Below are 19,848 nucleotides of genomic sequence, written 5' to 3'. Positions count from 1 at the left end.
AGACTTCAGATTACAAAGGAAAGCTACCATGCGCACAACAGCATGAGCGCCTGATGCTGTACTCCCTGTGCATCTCGGGATCCTCTGTTCTGTATCCTACATTTCCCCTGTTTTTGAAATCACCAGGTCCCATGTACTGAGGGCTGTGTCACTGGAGGGCTTGCAGATCTGTTGTTTCTTCCCTGAGACCACACGGCTCTCCCTACACTAAAGCTGCAGCCAGAGGCATGGCAGAAGGAGCCGGTAGCGCTTGAACCCTTTCCACGAGCAAGCAGACTGCCAAACTCCTCGCGAACACACCAGCCCCTAACCATGCTTTGCAGTGGGTATTCTACCACTGTCTTACACAAAGGAGAAAACTCAGGCTAGGAGAAGTAAAGGGACGTCCAAAGTCACATGGCAGTGGAACTAGACCTTGGCAGCTGGTGTGCCCAGCAGGAACTTCCTGGCCGTTCCACCTTCCCTGTGTTTCCCTAGTGGACAGGACTCACCCTTCCTGTTCACCTAGTGGAAAACCCTGACCAGGCTGATAAGTGTTCATTCTCACCACTCAGTGGAATCAGTTGTACTTAGGATTTGTCTCCGGAGCCCCGAACGTCTTCACTTCTCTAAGCCTGTGTATGTCTTGGCCCTGAATATGGGGGCGAGCTTTCCTGCCCATGGTGCTGCTATGAGGAAAGCATCTGGCCAGACCCCTGGCCTCCAGGAGGAACTCTGCCAGTGCCTGGTCCTGCCTACCCAACCATGCAGGTGCGTACATGTTCTGAGTGGGTGTTCTTCGTCCTCCGCCCTTACCTGCCATGAGCCAGAGCTAGGCTTTCAGAGCCTCCCTATCAAGAATCTTGGATAGCTCCCCCTACCACAACCCTGCACTGCCGTAGAAGCATCTGCAGTGCCAGCTTCCCTTGTGCTGATAAGTAGGATCCATGGAAAGGCACCCTAACCCCCTGCCCCATGGAATGAGAAATCCTGATCTGCTACTTTATCATGCATCTGCCCCTCGCTCCTTCCCCCACCCCTCCCCCTGAAGACACGTCTAGATCATGTAGATTTTCAACATCCTAACTGAGCTGAGCCAATGAGAAAGGAGATCTGGGAGATGAGAAGAAGCCTTCAGTTCAGAGAGCAGTTCTTTCTATAGCACAGCCCTGGGCTTCTCACCTTCCTGCCTTAAGAACTCCCCAGGCTCGCAGTTAAGGTCTGATTTCTAGCGCTCAAGGCTTGAACCTGCTGTTCACTTTCCACTGCTGACTCATTTCTCACCATGCTGTGCACATAGGCCTTCCATGCCATAATCGGGGTACTCTTTTTTTTTTAAGATTTTATTTATTTACTTGAGAGGTTGAATTACAAAGAGAAGGAGAGACAGACAGAAAGGTCTTCCAACTGTTGCTTCACTTTCCAAATGGCCAATCCAAAGTCAGGAGCCAGGCACTTCTCCCAGGTCTCCCACACAGGTGCAGGGGCCCAAGGACTCTGGCCATCTTCTGCTTTCCCAAGCCATAGCAGAGAGCTGGATAGGAAGAGGCACAGCTGGGACCAGAACCGGTGCCCACATGGGATGCCGGCACTGCAGGCGGAGGATTAACCTGCGCCAGAGCGCCGGCCCCTTGAGGTACTCTGCTTTCATCCTGCCTGCCTTCTACCCTGTCTTACTTAACAAATACTTCTTAGGGCTTTCTGTGCAAGATACTGTGCTAGACAACGGGAAACACAAGAGCACTTCAGAAAGATCATGGAAAGCGACATGAAACAAGAATGTATGTTCTCCGTGAACTCTTTGAAGACCTCTCTGTAGTAATGGACAAGCCACACAGGTCGGTGTGTGGACACAGACCCCGCAGGGAAGGAAACGTTGCCACAGGGAGCTACCAAGCCCTGGTGGAGGCATCAGGGAAGCCTTTCTGGGGGAGGCAGCCATGAGGTTAAGCCCTAGGGACCAATGGGAGCTAACAAGACATATGGGGTTGTATGAGGAGGAGGACGGAGAGAAAAGGGAATTCTTCAGGGAGAGGGAACAGTGTGTGTACAACTCAGAGGCCAAACTTTTGAAGTTGTGCCCCAGGAGGTGGCGCTCAGATAGATTCCCTACAGACAGTTCCCTGGAATGCTGCCATCTGGCCAACTTGGGCAAAGAGGGAACATTGGGTCTTTGCAAATGAGAGCATGCTGGCATGTCTTCACAGGGCTCAGTGAATTGGGTAAGAAGCTAAGGGTGACAAGTAAGACTCGAAAGGTGGAGAAACAGGTATAACCCCCACATCCCATATGTGTGCAGGTTCAAGTCCCAGGTGCTTTGCTTCCGAACCAGCTTCCTGCTAGTGCTCCTGGGAAAGCAGCAGAGGATAGCCCATATCCTTGGGCCCCTGCACCTATGGGGGAGACCTGAAGAGGCTCCTGGCTTCAGAAGGGCCCAGCTCCAGCTGTTGCAGCCATTTGGGGACTGAACAACAGATGCAAGATCTGTCTCTCCCTCTTTCTGTAACTCTGCCTTACAAATAAATGAATAAATCATAAAAGATAAAAAGACTTGAGAGGTAAGAGGGTGGGGTGGCAGACTGCTGAAGGAGTTGAGCTCCTCAGCAGCCCCTATGAGGCTGTGTCTCTCAGGAGGGGACCCCCTCACCTTCAAGCCTGATCAGTGGGTGCTTGGGAAGTGTCTATGAGTGCAGTGATGCTCACCATACCTTTACAGCTACACACTGTTGTTGAAGAAGATGAAGTCAGTGTCCCCTCACTTGATAGCTACACATACATTCATAGCAATGCCTTCGCTGGCTGCCACACACTGCTCTCAACATGGCACCCATTTTAACCCCTTTAATCCTCAAAGTAACAAGAACTTTAGGTAGATACATACATACTTCCTAATATCGCCATTGCACAGATATGGCATTGAGATCCAGAGGGCGAAGTAATATGCTGAAGCTCACTGAGCTTGCAAGAAATGGAACTGGATTTCAAGTGCATGCAATCTGGCTCCAGAGCCCACACTCTCAACTGGGCCCTACCCTGCTTCTGTATATGTTGAGTTGGTGTGGTCATGCATTTTAGGACATGTAATTCCGGCATACGTGTTGGGTGAATTAAAAACTTTTCCTGATATTTCCTGGCATCCTAGGAAATGGTTCTGTGAACCCTGCCTCAGACACCACTTTAAAACTGCCTGTGAGTGAGAGGAAGGAACTAGCCTATTTCCCATAATATCTGTACCCCATAGAAACTTCTTTCACCATCTACAGCTGTACCACCCTGCAGGCACCTGATCACGTCTGACCTCGTAAGCTAAGCAGGGCCTGGCCTGGTTAGTACTTGGATGGGAGAAAGTACATTCACCTGCTAAGGGCCTGGCACCTTGTTCAGGGCTTCACAGGTTATGAATATTCAGAGAAACCCTGGCAGAGATTGGCTGGAAGGCAAAGGAGGCGGGCATGAGGCCCAGGGGCCAGTGCGGTGCTGCTCTCGGGGTCCCTGAAGTTGGCGATGGAACAGTGTACTTAGTTCTGGGATGGTTTAGTTCCAGCAGCCTGGCAGATCCACTCAGCAAGAGGCTGTAACAAACCCCCTGGAACAACGGATCGTGTTTCTTAACTTTGGTCTGAGATCCCCAGAAACTCAGTGTAGTATGGCACTGGTTATCCCCAGCTCCTCGCAAGCTGTGATTGGCGGTTATGTGATGTCTTTGGTTAAGAAAAGATGAGGAAATGGGTATATACTTGCTTAATAAGTGCAGCCTGACAGCCAAGAATTGTCTACACCCGGGACTGCAGGAAGGGGCGTTAGGAGCAGGCTTCTTGGTGGCGCGCTTTCCCTCAGTTTAATAAACATTTGCTGAGTTCCTACTGTGGACTCCTAGTTGCTCATGCTTACTGTGTGCTCACGTACAATGTCTCTTTATTAAGATTTGTTTATTTATTTACCTGAAAGGCAAAGTGATGGGAGGAGAGGTTTCTATCCACTGCCTCATTCCCCAAATGCCTGCAATAGCTAAGGCTGGCCCAGCCTGAAACCAGGAGCTGGGAACTCCATCAGGGTCTCCCATCTGAGTAGCAGGGATCTAAGCACCTTGGCCCTATTCCACTACCACCCAGGCACTCTAGCAGGAAGCTGGATGGGAGACAAAGGAGCCAGGACTTGAACCACACCACAGTACGGGATGCAGGCATCCCAAGCAGCTTAACCTGTTGCACCACAATGCCTGCCCCCTCACATGTAATTTTATCCTCACAGCAATTACTTTAAAGGGGGAAGCAGGGGCAGATGTTGTGGTGCAGTAGGTTAAGCCTCCCTTCAGACATCCACATCCCGTGTGGGAGTGCTGGTTCGAGGCCTGGCTACTCCAGCTTCCTGCTGATGTGCCTGGGAATTCAGAGGATGGCGCAAGTCCTTGGGTCCCTGCCACCCATGTGGGAAACCCAGATAGAGTCCCTCCCTGGCTCCTGGCTTCAGCCCGGCCAAACCTCGGCTGTTGTGGGCATTTGGAGAATGATGCAGCACATGGAATGTATGTGTCTTTCTTTCTCTCTCCCCCTTTCAAATAAATAAATCCTTTAGAGGGGTTGGGGTTGGGGGAGAACGAGGGGTGGGCAGCTTACAGATGAGGAACTGGAAGTAATTTCCCCAATATCGTACAGCTAATAGGCTAATAGGCAGCCATACTGTGATGCACACCCTAATTCTATTGAACTCCAGAGCTCACTCCCAGAACACACTGTACTCTGAGAATGTCCTGTGTGCCTTTATGCACCTAACTAGAAATATGGGGGAATCTTCAAAAAGTTCATGGAAAATGTATATTATGAAAAAGCCGTGTATGGATTTCAAATCATTTGCAGCACAATGAATTTATCCTTTAATTCCATTTTCGGTGAACTCTTTGAAGTTCGCTCTTAGAGCAGGGCAAATGTTATGTGAGACCGGCCGCCAAGGTCAATTCACAGAAAGGAATGCTGAGCACACTGGCTGGTAAGTGGTGTCACTCTCACTGTGAATTGGGGATTCTGGATTGGACGATTGTAAGATGAGCCACAGCCTGATTTTTGGGGAAATTAGCAGAAACCCAGGGGAGAAGCCACCCAGAGACTGCGCTGTGGTCACTGATCCTTGCTGCCTGGATTGTTGTGACTGAATTTCTAAAATGAACCAGCCAAGTGGCATTATGCTGCAACCCTATACAATGTTGCCATGCACAGTTAAGATCTGGGTTTGATACTAAGAAGAATGGAACTTGCAAACTCCTGTGAGATTTGGTGGCTGTGAACTGAGCCCGCTTCTGTTATGTGGACAGACCACCTCGGCGAACGCAGCTCTCTATGTCACCGTCCCCTTAGAGCCCTACCAGATCTGAGGGTGGCCCCTCTGGGCTATGTTTTTGCTTCCTGAGGTTGAATCTCTTTGAAAAACTGGTTGGATGTGATTACGTTCTAGGAATCACAACAGGAGCAGACCAGCAGTCTCGCTGTCCAGTGGATGCACTGTCTTGTACTGTACACTTTTCTATGTCTGTGCTTGTGTTGCCCCCTTGTAGACGATGTACTGCACATGTTGAAAAGTCGCCCCACATAAGACCGCAAAGTGTGTAAGCGCGGAGCACCTGTCCCAGGCCATGGCCTCCTCCTTCTAAAGAGCTGGGATTTGCATAGAGGACTAGAGAGAGCTGGCACTTTAACACTCTGATGGAGTAGAAGCTTGGAGTCAGACTCAGTGACTTTGTGCCACGTGGAGCTCCCAGAATGTTAGCACCCTAGAATGATAGAATGTTTTCCCCTTCAACTATTAGAGCCCTACAATCTGCCTGTTCCAGCAAGTATCTCTTTTGTGCCAGGCAATTTAAGCTGGAGTTAAAGAAGTGAGCAAGACTTCTAAGGGTCTCCCTTTCAGGGAATTTGCAGACAGTGCCTGAATATAAGAATCACAAAGTGTTAGGTTTCTAGGGAAATGAAACATCAGGGTGCTGAAATTCAGAATGCCAAAGGTGGAGAACCTGCCCTCAAGAGTTCTCTGCGGCTCTCTCTGCCTTTGATGATGCTCAGAGCCCCCAATTATGTTCACGTGGGGTTAAAACCGCAGCAACAAAAACGCCGGTTCAGTTCAGCGACATCACAGAATGGCCAGTTTGTGAGGGCTCAGGGATCATCCAGTCCTGGCCAGTAGCTTTCCCTGGGGAGCTCAGAGAGGCGCCTCTCTTGAATAGTTAACAGCCCAGCAGGTCTGCAGCGCCCACAGAAAGAGGAAGGCGTCCTGCTGGGCTCGTGAGGTGCCCACTTTGCAAGCCATGCATTTTTTCCACACTGAGCCAGCCCTGCAGAAGGTTAGTTTGCACCAACTTTCCGTGCATGGAGCCATCAGCCCCGCCCCAGGCCCGCGTGTGCAGTGGATCACCCAGTGTTGGATCCCCCTCCCCTGATGATGTATGCGTGTTTTATTTTTGCTCCCTCCCCTTCCCCGTGTGCCTTAAAATCAATTTTGATTATTTTTTTTCTGTCTGTGTTTGTCTTTGTGGTTCGCAGGTGCTCCCTTGCATTGTTCGTCCGCTTCATCAACCCCTATTGAGCAGTCCCCCTCCCCGCCCCCCTCCCCTCCGGCCAATGAGAGCCAGAGGCGGTTGCTAGGCAACGGTGTGGCCCCGCCAACCCCGGACTCAGACTCTGAGGAAGAGTTTGTCCCTAATTCATTCTTAGTTAAAAGTGGCTCCGCCAGCCTGGGGGTCGCGGCAAACGGTAAGTCCTTCTCTCTTTCTAACTTTGCTGTGTGATGCGCGCCGAGGTGCTGGCAGGGGCAGAGGGACGGGGCCCCACAGGCTCCAGCGGGGGGAGTGGGAGGTCATGGGACGGGGTGGGGGAGCCCTGGCTCTGGCGGCCTCAAGCTGCCTACACCGCGCAACCTGAGGTGTGCAGGGTTGCGGGCAACTGTTGTGCAATGCCCTCATGGCACAAGTCCCCCAGGCAGGTACCTCAACAGAGGTGCACAGACAGACCTGAGAGAAGGGAGCAACAGGTGGAGACGGAGACAGGTAAAGACAAAGTTCGGTACAGGAAAAAAAAATCAGACCTAAATCTCCCTGAGTGGCGCCTCCTCAAAGCCCTGCCTGCATGGCTGCGTAGGGTGCACTGCTCGCAGGGACCAGGTCTGCCTGAAGCCCCGCACACAGCCCGCAGACCAGAGTCCTACAATGCCGCTGCCGCCGAGGCAGTCCTGAGTTTCAGCCTGGATCTGCCAGGACAAGCTCCCTGCCGCTCAGCTCTGCCCTGGCTTTCTGAGCAGAGGAGGGGTGGTGTGCGGGCAGACGGTGCAGGAGCTCCGGGCTGACCAGGGTTCACCACTGCTGTTACACCCACTCCAGGTGCTTGCCCTGCCTGTGTCCAGCAGAGGCCAGTCCACTTCTTTGCGAGGATGGCCAGGAGGGGCCTCAGATCTCAGGAGAGGGGTGGTGTACGTGGGTGTGGTGCCCTGGAGTCACCGTGATGGTCTGTTACTGGTTGCGGAGGGGAGGGCGGTTGCAGGCGTGAATTTCATGGAATCTTTTCCTCCACTCAGTATAGAAATAAAAAGCCAGGAAAGAATTTGCAAAGAGGCAGAAATCTTATTTGACAGAAAAGTGTCTGGTCTGAGAGGAGACCAGGCAGAGTGCCTGAACGGGACACTGGCTTTGAGGGAGTGTCCAGGGTTTTTAGGGCATTACTCTCTGTTCATTGGGTCATTATATTGGGGGTGGGGGGCATTGAACGGGTTTTCACGCCCGTATGTTGATTGGCTTGGGGCTCATGGAGACAGCGGAGGAGGTCTCCTGGAAACAGTCTATCTCCCCGTTAAGGTCTCAGCCCCCTCCTCTGCCGGCTCTGGGTGAAAGATTGCATCCACTCTGAAGGTGTGATTTAAAGCCAGAAGGTCACACATGCAGCACAAAAAGCTATTAGTGGGGAGATGCCGGCTGGTCTGGAGACAGGCTTTCCAGCCCCAGCTGGCAGCCTGCTTGGGAGGACATTCTATCTGTGCCTGAGGGGCCCACAGAGACCCCCCTCCCCAGACATGCTGGATGGTCCCTGGCCCCACAATTCCTGATTCAAAGAGGTGAAGTGAGACTGTTTGCCTGCAAGTTACACTGTAGCCTGTGTTAATGCCACACATGTTTATTTAAAAATGCCCGTGCCGTGGGAAATGCTAGGTCAGAGTCTGGAAAAGCAGGTGGGCAATGCAAGGAGGCAGGAGCCTTGTCCATGGCTTTGAGTTAAATGGAAGCCGTATTGCCACGGATTCAGACAAGTCTCTCAGAGAAGGCATCCTCTAGCATAAATAATGTGGGCAGTAAGGTACCCAGCTCGTGGTGAGCACCCCGCACCGCACGGTGTCTGGGACAGAAGGACAGGTTTAGTCAATGTTAGTCATTGCCCAGGTGCCTGCACCTGCCTCCAGTGGGTGTCCAGAGAGCCCACATGGGAAAGCTCCTGGCACGCCGCCTGGCACCTGTGCCTGGTGGGGGCAGATTGTGGCAGCTCAGGGTAACCAAGGAGGTAGGGGCCTGGCATGTGGTGGGACCCAGCGGGGACCCTGGTGCAACTGAGGGACTTAGGAAATGTCTCCTGGAGCAGGCACTGGCAGGGCCTAGGGAGACTGGGCAACTTGGGCAGAGGAGAGTCGCTCGGGGAAAAAGCACCTGGAGGAGGGAGCTGGGGAGCCCAGCCCAGCTCCTTTAGACCTGGAGTCTAGGAGGTATGTGGAAGACCATGTGGCGGCGGGCACCTGCACTCCTCTAGGTGCTGAGTGGACCCTATCCCCAGTGACTGCTCCCCTTCCCCAGCCAGGACCCCTCTCCACCTCTGCTGTTGCTAAAAATCAGGGGTGAGGGTCTCCGGCCCTGTGCTTCTCTTCCAGCAGGACTTTAGGCCCTGCCTTCTCCAAGAACTCAACCATGCTCAGGACCCTTTCCCTCTGTGCCCTCTGAGTGTGCCACGCCTTCGGGGGGGTGCAGCCACACCAGACCGCACCGCCTTTAGATGCCTGTGGCATTTCACACTTGGTTCAGAAGCGGAGCCCGGGCTGGAGATGCAGAGACCAGGGTTCCAGGCCCAGCTCTGCGGCTCACTGGCTGTTCTCAGCAGACCACTGTTCCTCTGTATGCCTCAGTATCCCTATCTTGCCTAAAGTAATCTGATTCATGAGTGCCATGTGGTACCCACACAACAGTCCCTGCCACCAGTGGCCTTTTAAGCTTATGGGGGAAGGGAGAATGCACACACACACAACACAACACACACACATACACTCACACAGCACACGCACACACCACACACACATACACTCACACAGCACACGCACACAACTCACACACACACACACACATATACATATATATGATAATATTCTTTGTCTGTTTGTTCTTTTGTGAGCAAATAAGCCTTGCAGGCAAAAGAAAAGGCAGGAGATTAAAGTCCTTAATCTCTCCCTTTGCTAATTAACTAAACAAGAGCAATGGCTTTGTTGCAAGTTCTGGGGCAAGCTGATGGTGTTGTTGCGTGTGTGATGGGCTGGGGAGGGGAGATGGGGGCACTTTGGCCCAGGGCTATCTGCTCAGTCTTGCCACTGTGTGCTCCTACGGACACCCCCGGGGTGCCTAAGACCTCTGCGCTCCCTCTCTGGGGCTTGGTTCCAAGTGTCACCATAAAGGTTGGGGATAAATGGGCCCCCTGCCTGAAGTGGGTGAAGACTGGGTCCTTTCTGGTCTGTTGCTCTGGAGTTGGGTTCATAAGAAAGCCCACTGATTCTCACCCCAAAGCTGGATGCTGCCTGCCGTCATCCTGTCCCCCGAAATCCCAAGACCAGGGGTCCCCTGTGGTCCGCAGGATCTGCTGGAATTGACACAGACCTAACACTAGCTGGGAGAGAAGTGTGGGCCCAGCTACCTGATGGGCCCAATAGTCATTTGTAGTGTTTTGTTTCGTGTTTGTTTTCACAGAAAAATTGCAAAAGTATTCTCATGGGATCATCTTCCTTGCTTTTGCTAAGTGACAGTGCCTGTTAACTCTCACAGAATGCAGAAGGGTAAAATGGGAAGTTCCCTTGTAATCCTTCTGGAGAAGCCGCTTTTAGCAGATGGGTGCAGGGTCCTCCACGGGCGCTTTCCACGTAGTGTTCGTCTAGTGAGTGAACGCATGAAGCAGTGAGCGAGCGAGGCTGACTTTTGAGGCCCATGCTGAAGAAGGAATGGCAAGGGCTGTAGGGTCAGACCTGGAAGTGGGCCCAGGGCAAGGTTCCTACCCACTCAGATCATCTGTTGCTCCACCTGTGAAACAGGGAAGCCTCCCAAGGTTATCGCGGAGTTTACAGATGACAAAGCTGGGGCCAGCCTGGGGCCAGCCCAGAGATGCCTGCATCCTATTCGGGTTCAGCTCCCCACTCTGGCTCTTGACTCCAGCTTTCTTTCTGCTAATGCAGACCCAGGTGGCAGCAGGTGATGGGCCAAGTAATTAGGTCCCTGCTACCCACATGGGAGACCTAGACTGAGTTCTGCCTTCAGCCCATCCCTTGCCATTTGGGGAGTGAACTAGGAGTGTATGTTTTCTCTCTCTCTCTCTCTCTCTCTCTCTCTCTCTCTCTCTCTGACTTTCAAAGAAATAATTTCTTAAAAAAAGATAAAGCTGATAAACATCCCTGTCTCCACACCTCCATCCCCCTCCACCAACCTAGAGCTTTAGAGAGGACTGTACACAGGTCAGTTGCTTTAGGTCCAGCTCCCTTGCCACTTGATTGGGGACTTATTTTAAATGACAAAGGACACTGCTCTGACTCTCCTGGGGGCAGGGAGGCAGTTTCCTGGGGTAGCAGCCAAGGCCTGGACCAGCCTCCCCAGGCAAGAGGACTATACTGTCAGCTCCCCAGGGCTCCCCTGTGGGCCCTGGGCCCACAGCTGTGTCAACTCAGCCCTCCCCACCCCTGGCTGCTGCCGTCCCAGATCCCCTCAGACCTGCCCTGTGACAATCCCCATGCAAAGTGCAGAGTGAGCACGCGTGCAGCGCCACAGAGCAGCCCGTTGTCCCTGCGGACGAGAACACAAGGCAAAGAGCTGTTTCTGTTCCCAAACCCCTAATCCCCCCCAAGGGTGATCATCCAGAAATCACTGATATGTGCAAAGGAAGAGTTCGCTGAAATATCAAGGGTCCCAGTGGAAGAGCTAGGGAAGAGGGGAGGATTAAGTAGGCCTGCATCCCCACCCCCTAGACCCGCTGCGCAAGAAATGGTGACTGTTTCATGGACCGCTGTCATCCACACGCCGAAGCAGAGACTTTCCAGACTAGGGGCTGGTATTTCAGAGGGTCCAGGAACAAATAGCTGTGGGGAGGCTGTCTGGTTTCTCTTAGCTTAGGGGAGGTGGGGGTGGAGAGGTGTGGGCGAGTTCCCCTTTCGCTGTGCCTGAGTCTTTTGTTTATCTGCACTGTCTTGTTGGAGCTTCCATGTCTCAGTCCAGGAAACGGAGGCGCTGTGAGCGGCGGGGACCTGTCCCTACTGCTTTCTTTGCTCTTGTGTTTTTCTTTTCTTTTATTTGAAAGGCAGAGGGACAGTGTTCCCATCCCATTCCCCCAGTGCCCATAACAGCCAGGGCTGGGTCTGGCCAAATCCAGGAGCCCAGAACCCCACCCAAGTCTCCCATGTGGGTGGCAAGGACCCAGGTCCTTCACCTGTTGCCTCCCAAGATGAACTGGAATCTGAAGTCCAGCCAGGACACAAACCCAGGCCCTCTGATGTGGGTGCTGGCATCCCATGCAGAGCCTTAACCTCTGCCCACCCAAGTGCTCTTGAAAGGGGGCTTGGCGCAGGAGGCGGTGCTGTGCGCAGCCGGTCAAGCCCCCATCTGCAAAGCCAGCGTCCTGTGTGGGCACTGGTTCGAGTCCTGGCTGCTCGCCTTCCCATCCAGCTCCCCGCTGATGTGCCTGGGAAAGCAGCAGAAGACGGCCCAAATGTTTCTTTTCCTTTTCTGTTTTGTCCCCAGTTACAGGTTCTGTCATTTCTGTCTCCTCCTTCATGGGAAGCTGCAAAAAAATGAGAGGAACTCTGAAGAAATGGGGGTTGGAAGGATCCCTGCTCCTCACCTCATTCCTTTATGGAGCACCGCTTAGGGGAGAGGCGCTGTGTCTCCTGGGCTCCCTGGCACTGCTCCCCTACTCTGTGAGGTGGCCCATTGTGGCGTAGAGGCCCAGAGAGGTTTCTAGCTTCCTCTGAATCACACAGCTTCTGAGTGGTAGAGCCAGATGTGCACTCCAGGTCTGGGAGCTGCCTCAGCGTGTGCTCTCTCAGTTGTGTTTTTGTGGGGACTGTGGGAGTCTCGAGGGTGAATCAGAGCAGAAATCGCAGATATTCGGTTTTGTTGTTGCAGCTTCCTGAGAGGCCGGCACCGGCTGGCGTTGCCCCCCACCCTGGGCCCCGCCGGCCTGGCCTTGGAAAATCGCCCCACTGGTCAGCATCACTGGTGCTTGGCAGTTCCAGCGACTTTCTCGGGTCCGGAGCAGCTGGGATTGTTTTGTTTTGACTCGCAGTCCAGTGGAGGAGTGTTTGTTGTTCTTTCGGAATAGGAAACACTGCTGTGTACGGGAACTCCTTCTAAGAGAGCAAGGGCTCTCTCAGAAGCAAGAATTCAACTGGATTTAGAGCCTGTGCAGATTCTCTAGGGGAGTCCGCCAGGGTCCTGTAGCCAGTGTGTGAAATGGGAAGGCAGAGTTCAGCCTGTTGGCGACCACTGTGGGGGTGGGGATGTCCTTCGGTGGGGTGTTTCTCTGCTTGTGGAGATTTACTAGAACCGTCTGTCGCCCCTCACAGCAGCAGTTCCCTGGGGCTCCTGCTGCCAGGCTCCCCCAGGGAAAGGGGCCGGGCTCTCGCTTTCTCTCAGCTCCTCTTGCATCAACAGACTTTCACGGGTACATAGCTTCTTACTCCCCAGCTGTGTGAGGACTGACGTTCCTAACTCCCGGGAGCAAAACAAATGGATTTCTTCCTCCTCCCTTCAGGATGGCGTTTTTTAAATATGGGTGTTCAAGGAAGAGTGACCCCATCACGTAGGTCACACCGATGGGGTCGGACTGCCTTAGATGAAACCCTTGGGATCAGATGTGGTTCAGAATTCGGAAACTTTCGGATTTAGGAAAGAAATCGAATTCATGTTTTTATGTTTGCACACTCTCACAGTGACTGGGCACACCATCCCTTCTCCAATGACACATGGAAATGCTTAACGCTAGTGGGACTGAAAAAACGTTGCAAGTGCAGTGCCTGCCGAGGTCAGATTTTGCCACTACGTGAGTTCTGAGCAAACATTTAGCCACAGAGTGTTGGAGCGTTATCATAGTGGCTCAGCAGGGATCCTAAATGTGCCTTTTTACTATTTTCTTAGACACAGTTGAAACGTTTACTTTTTTAAAATTATTTCTATTCATATTATTTCAAAGGCAGAGTGAGAGAGATATCCTCCATCTGCTGGTTCACTCCCCAGATGCTGCAGGCCGGGAGCCAGAAGCTCCCTCCCACATGGATGGCAGGTGCCTAATCACTAGAGCCAGGATTTGAACCTAGGCACTCCAACATTGGATGTAGTGTAGCAGCATCTTAATATCCCACTCCCATGCCATTTTAATTTTTTTATTTGAAAGACAAGGGGAAAGACAAAAAAAAATTATTTTTTTTAATTTGAAAGGCAGAGATACAGAGAGAGAGAGATCTTTCATCTGCTGGTTCACTCCCCAAATGGTTGCAATGACTAGGGCTAGGCCAGGCTGAAGCCTCTGGGTTTTCCACATGGGTAGCAGGGGCAGGTGCCCAAACACTTGGGCCATCCTCCACCTGCTTTCCCAGGCGCATTAGCAGGGAGCTGGGTCAGAAGTGGAGCAGCCAGGACTTAAACCAGTGCCCTTATGGGATGTCGGCACCAGAGGCAGCAGCTCAACCTTCTACACCACAGCACTGGCCCCTGACAAAGAGATCTATCCACTGGTCCATTTCCAAAATGCCTGCAGTAGCTGTGTTTGGGCCAAGCCAAATCCAGAAGCCAGAAACTCCATCTGGGTCTCCCATGTAGGTGGCAGGAGCCCAAGTACTTGGGCCATCATCTGCTGCCTCCCAGGTGCATTAACAGGAAGCTGGATCAGAATCAGAGGCAGGCCTGTATCCCAGGCACTCCAGTGTGGAATGCAGGTATCCCAAGGGGCAACTCAGCAGGCTGAACCACAGTGCCCTCCCCTGTGGTTTTTTAAATGAGGATACCAGGGCTCAGAAAGGCCTGATAGTTTGTGTATGGGAAAAGAGATAACTAGATACCTGGAAAACTAAAAGGCCTGCTGCAGGTGCAAGCTGCTGCCTGGCAAGCTCTATAGAGGCACTCATTGTTGGTCCACAATTCCAGCCTGCAGAGGCCCAGCTCACACACCTGCTCCCTCACCTCCACTGCAGACAGGAGCGCTCAGAAGGCTGGCACCTGCCTGCTGGCTGACGCACAGACCTTGGAGTTCAGGAGGAAAGAGGCCAAGTGGTCGATTCTCCAGTGCCTGGAACCCAGCCCCTCAGAGTGTGTGAGGAACATCTCCTGACAGTCCCTCCAGCGTATGACCCCCTTTCTTTGATGCCCCCACTGCCTTCTCTACAGATACCGCTCTCACTACCTGGGACCTGGCTCTGCGCAGGTCTGGTTTCCCCGTTCACCTCCAGGTTCCTGGAGGCAGGCCTCGGCCACGCTACATCTCCAGGGCTGAGCTCAGTACTCAGAACTGAAGAGGAAGTTGCTCTCCTCACTTCCCCCTGTACACCAGCGCCAGTCCCCCTCCCCCACTTCGCTAGGAATGGTGCATGGAGCCATGTGCTGTGGAGAGGCAAGGAGAAGAAGCCGTTTGCCCAAGTGCATGCAGTCAAGGTGCAAGGCATGGCCCCAGACGCTGCTGTCCTCTCTACCCTGCCGGGTGCTCCCTTAGCTAGACAAGCCCACACCTGTGGCCCCCTTCCCGGGCGCAGTGGGGACAGCCTCCCCGAGGTCACACTGCTTTTCTACAGACTGCAGAGCCCTTTCTCATCGTTCACAACTCCCGGGACTCTCACTGACTTTCTAGGAGGAAGGGCTTCTTCCTGACCTCGCAGGAATAAAAGGCCACACTTTGAATTCATGTAACCCAACATCCTGGGAGAGCTGGGCCCTCTAATTAGTCACTCATGTGACCCGATGGTCATTTCTCTTCTACTAATTTCCCCAAGTACCGCAGCAGTCAAAAGTACCAAAATAACATTTGGGCTGTCTGGCTTGATTGGGTCCAGGAATCCCAAGACCACCCCCTGAGGAAGGCGTGTGGGTTTTTCCATCTGGAAACTAAGCCTGGTCTGTGTCCCCACTGAGAGGTTCGTGGCCTGCCCCGCCGAGCCCTGTGAACACCAGACCACCTCTGAAAGCGTCCCCTGACACTTCAGGGCCCAGGCCGTCGAAGCAGCACCCAGAAGGAGGCCAAGGGGCTCTGGGGAGATCAGTTTCACTAACATTTGCATGGCCCTCGCCATCCCGGAGAGCGTTCCCATCCATCATCTTGCTGGCTGCCCCGCACAGCCCCGGGAGGTTGGCTAGCTCTGCAGTGCCGGGCGCACCAGGGACACAGAGTGAGTGAACCGGCTCAGCACGGACAGCAGCTGAGCACTCCCCGCCCCGGCCTCCCAGCCCAGAACTGGTTTGGCTTTACTCACACGCGGTCGGTTCAACCCACAAAGGCCACAGCCATCCGTGTCCGCTCCATTTTCTGGTTACAGATCCTCACCCAGAGGAGCCTCCCCATCCTCCCGCCCAAGCTAGCATGCGACTCCCGCTTGCGGGGAGGGAGGAGACCTTGCTTCTGATCCCTGCCTCTGACCTCGCAAGGTTCCGCAGCTTTCCAGTCTGCGATGTGGGAGAACGGGATTGTACCACTGTTTCCCAAACGTTACCCGTGGATGTGTCCCTGGCAGAGTCTGAGACATAGCAGAGTGCCCACCTACACTGTAATTCGTGCTCCTTGAAACTGCCTGCTCGAACTCTTCTCACATAAGTGGCTTTATTTATTTTAACAGGAAATTGTACATTACTGCTGTAATTCACTTGCCATATGGCAAGGGTATGCCTTGCCATATATAGAAGGTAACTGTCAAAATAAATACAGGGAAAGCAGGTTCTGGGAGAGAATGCCTGCTAAAGGACGCCGAGCCGGGGCAGGCTTCTCTGTGTTCACTGGGACGCCGGGGAGTGTCAGTTGTTCCCAACAGCCTGGAACCCAACTGGCACTTGCTCCTCCTCGCCGTCATCCCAAGGGCTGACAGGAAGTGGGAGATGTCCTGCCCACCTCCCAGTGTTAACACGTGTCCCCTCGGTGCAGCACTGAAGATCATGTCTGAGGGGACACAGTTCTGATGCTATCCTCATAGGCTGCCCCCTTGGGAACAACCAAACCTTGCTGCTCCCAGAGCCCTGTCTTGTTGCCTTTCCTAAATGTGGTCTTTTCCAAGCCATCTGTTCCCAGCCTCCCCCCTAGCAGCCTGCTGCCCTCTGCCCCTGTCATCAGGTCTGAGCTGGGTGCTTTGAGCTCAGCTGGATCCCCCATTACTGTGGTTAATGGCTCCCAGTTCAGGCAGGGGAGCCATGTGGCTTCCTCCTGGCTCTCCCCATCACTCTTGCTTTCCCTCCTCCCTCTCCCTCTGAACTGCCATTATTTATATAGGTGTTTGAGATTAAACAGCTAAAATAAATAAATAAATAAGATACAGTCCCTCTGCTCTTCAAGACCTGCAAGGACCATGGCCAGCAGACAGCAGAAACTGTGCGATGTGGACCTGTGGTAGGGGAGGATAGGAGTGAGGCACAGGTCCTTGCTGTGCTGTGTAGCCATGGGCAGTTTGCATAACCTCTCTCTGCTCCCGTTTTCTCCTCGATGAAACAGAGCTCATGTTTAATAGGACATCCCAAAGTAGGTCTGTTGAGCAATTACAGGCAAGGCTTCTAGCCCCGTGGTTGCTATAGTAGTGGGTGCCCAGTGGTTTCCTTGTTCTCCTTCTGGAACCAGAAGTGTTTGGGCAGGCATCCCTGGAAGGCAGATTCCTGCTCCGCCCTCTGGGCTTGGAGGAGCCACAGCAATGAAGGCTCTGCCTGTGAGTCCTGGGCTTGAGTCCCCCCGCCCCCCGCCACTGCTGGGCAGTTTCCAGAGACTTGGGGTGAGGGGTGAGAGCAAGGCAGCAGCTAAGCAAACACATGCAGGGGGCTCGAGAAAGAGCTCCCCCCCCCCCCCCGCCCCGGCTGGAGCCTGTGCACGGCTCCCATGGCCCAGGGCTCCCGCTGCCACCACCACCGAGCGCTAATGTCTGGGACCAGACGCTGCGGTCTGATGCTTTGTCCGTCTGGTCAGCTGGCCTTCCCCCCGGAGTTGAAAGGAGAGGAAAGTGACTGCTAATTCATTTATGCTCTACTCTGCCCCTCCTGGTGGATCACATTTCTGTGTGTAACTCTGGGAAGCTGCCACACTGGCTTGCAACAGCAACACGCATGTTTGCACTGCCTGAACCTCTCTGTGGGCGCCTGGCAGAGGCTCTGTGGGAACGCGCACCTGCTGAGAACCGCGCTGTCTTCCGCAAGGTCTGGGAGACCAAGGTCACCGAGCCCATCTCTCACCCTCAGTGCTCCCCCCACCCTGGTCAAGCAGGAATCAGAACAGTGACCTGGGAGGGTTGTCTCAGTGTTCAAACAGGATACCCCGGACCCTGAGATGACGCTGGGTGCTCAGTGTTCCTTGGTCTGCCCTGCCTGTCCCCTCTTGCTCTTTGGCAAAGAACAGAGAGCATGTTGCAGGCAGGAGGGAGGTTGTCTGATTTAAATTGAAGTTGTGCTCACCCGTGTGCTGTGATCCTGGAAGAGCAAAAGTGGCAGCTGAGGTGCTACTGACTTGCTGGGTCGGTGCCCTTAGCCACAGTGCCTCCTCCTGCACCTCTCCTCACCAACCCCGACCCCGGGCCACAGCCAGAACATCCTCTGAGCCTCCGCCGCCCAGGGCAAGGCTCGCAAGGGCTGGGTCCCCCCCCCCCCCAGAGCAGCCCTGCCAGTGTCCCTGTGCGGTCCCGCTGCTGGCATCTCAGGTCTCACACCCTCATCCCCCTCTAGCTGCTCACTGCGGTGCAGGCTTAACACAGCGCTCAGGGAAACAGCGTCCCTGGCAGCCAGCACAGGGCCTCTGCTGACGTCTGGCGACTTTGGGAGCCCACAGCAAAGCCGCCTTGCTTTAGAGTGAGCAGAGGGCAGGTCTCTCAGAGTGGGAGTTCTGTCCACCCTCTGGACTAATTCCATTCAGCAAACTGTGATTGAGAACCTACTGCGTGCCAGGACCCAGGAGAACAGAAAGTGGTCCGCTCACTCCTTGACTGTGAGGGAAACAGACACACAGCCGAGCTGCTCTGCCCTAAAGCAGGCGTCGGTGAGGGCAATGGGGTAAGGGATGTGCCGGGGTGGGTGGGGCTGCTGAGCTGTAACGCCACCTGGGAGGTTCCTGGGCCCTTGCTGGAGAAAGGGGGTGACTGCTGGAAGTGTGCTTTGGTTTTGTGGGTCTATAGGGCTATTACAGACCAAACTGGACCCCCCAGCTTCCTGTCCTCCATGGGGCTGGGAGATCAAGCCTTTAGCAAGGTGAATCAGGTCATATTAGGTTGTAAGGGCCAGGCTCTGAGCTGATAGGACTGGCGTGCTTACAAAAGAGGAAGGGAGCCCAGGCAGCCTGCTGTCTCCTGTGTGTGATAACACGGCAGAAGGTGGCCTGCGAGCCAGGAAGAGAGCCCTCACCAGAAACCAGCGCCTCTCAGAACCTTGGTCTCGGGGACTCGGTGTTGTGGCGCAGCAGGTTAGACCTCTGCGTAGGACCCCAGCTTCCCATATCTGAGTGCCAGTTCGAGCCCCAGAGTCTGCTTCCAATCTTGCTTCCTGCTAATGCACTCGGGAAGGCAGCAGAGGATGGCCCAAGAGCTTAGGCCTGTGACACCTGCATGGGAGACCAGGCTGGAGTTCCTGGCTCCTGGCTACTCCCTGGCTGAGCCAGGGCTGTTGCAGCCATTTGGGCAGTAAACTAGCAGGTGGAAGATGTGTGTGTGTGTGTGTGTGTGTCCAGTACTCGGCCTTTCAAATAGAAACATAAATATTTAAGAGTCTTCTCTAAGGAGTATGGGGTAAGGGAAAAAAGATGAACCAAAGCCGGGAACTGGGACTTCCCAGCCTCCAGAACTGAGTTTCTGTTGTCTCGGCTGCCCCGCCTGTGGGTGTGTTATGGCAGCTCAAGGACACCAGTCAAGGGCTCTGGCATGAGGATGAGCTGAGATGGGTATCCTTCGCATGCCAGCTGTTTATATGCAACCGAATGCTCCCAGCCTAGCTGGGGATCTAGAGGTGTGTGTTTCCTCGGACGTCCGTGCACTCATCGGCCCATTCATTTCACAGACTGTTCCTGGGGTGGGCTCATGTGGGCTGCTTGCTTGGGAAGAAACTCCAGTCCCAGACTTCCCTGCTTCCATGTACACGGGGAACAAGTGAGGGAAGTGCCAGGGTGTTCTGCAGGGGCCGGGGTGGCCGGGAGGACAGAGCTGCTGTGGCAGGTGCCCGGCTGCCCCACTCTCCTCCCACTCTCAGGGAGCAGCCCTCCAGCACGCACCATTTTCCTGGGGCTGGACGTGGGGCCGGGATGCACAGCTTGCACCACAGCTCACTGGGAGGGGCCTGGTCCCACCTGGGACTGAGTAGCAGAAGAGCGAATCCTGTAACCGAGCACCTCCAGGGTGCGAGGTGCTGTGCTGGGTGCTCCACCTTTCACATCCGTTGAATCTGCGCAGCCAGGA

The 19,848-nt window shown here is 54.0% G+C and overlaps 1 protein-coding gene across 32 annotated transcripts in view; it reads left to right on the top strand.

The window, feature by feature from the left end:
- The window catches only part of TENM4 (teneurin transmembrane protein 4), a 2,118,216-nt gene that overhangs the window by 1,816,874 nt on the left and 281,494 nt on the right, over nt 1-19,848 (top strand). For 30 of the 32 annotated variants that reach the window (XM_051821885.2, XM_051821866.2, XM_051821785.2 and 27 more), the window contains one exon: nt 6,510-6,719. The exons of the other annotated variants lie outside the window; for them this stretch is intronic. In XM_051821885.2, coding sequence (XP_051677845.2) covers nt 6,510-6,719 — 210 coding nt within the window. The remainder of the gene's footprint in view (nt 1-6,509; nt 6,720-19,848) is intronic. 32 annotated transcript variants of the gene reach the window in all.

The sequence above is a fragment of the Oryctolagus cuniculus genome, chromosome 1 (assembly GCF_964237555.1).
Source record: "Oryctolagus cuniculus chromosome 1, mOryCun1.1, whole genome shotgun sequence".
Lineage (NCBI taxonomy): Eukaryota > Metazoa > Chordata > Mammalia > Lagomorpha > Leporidae > Oryctolagus > Oryctolagus cuniculus.
The sequence above is the reverse complement of the archived record's forward strand: the minus strand, read 5'-3'. Positions and strand labels throughout refer to the sequence as shown.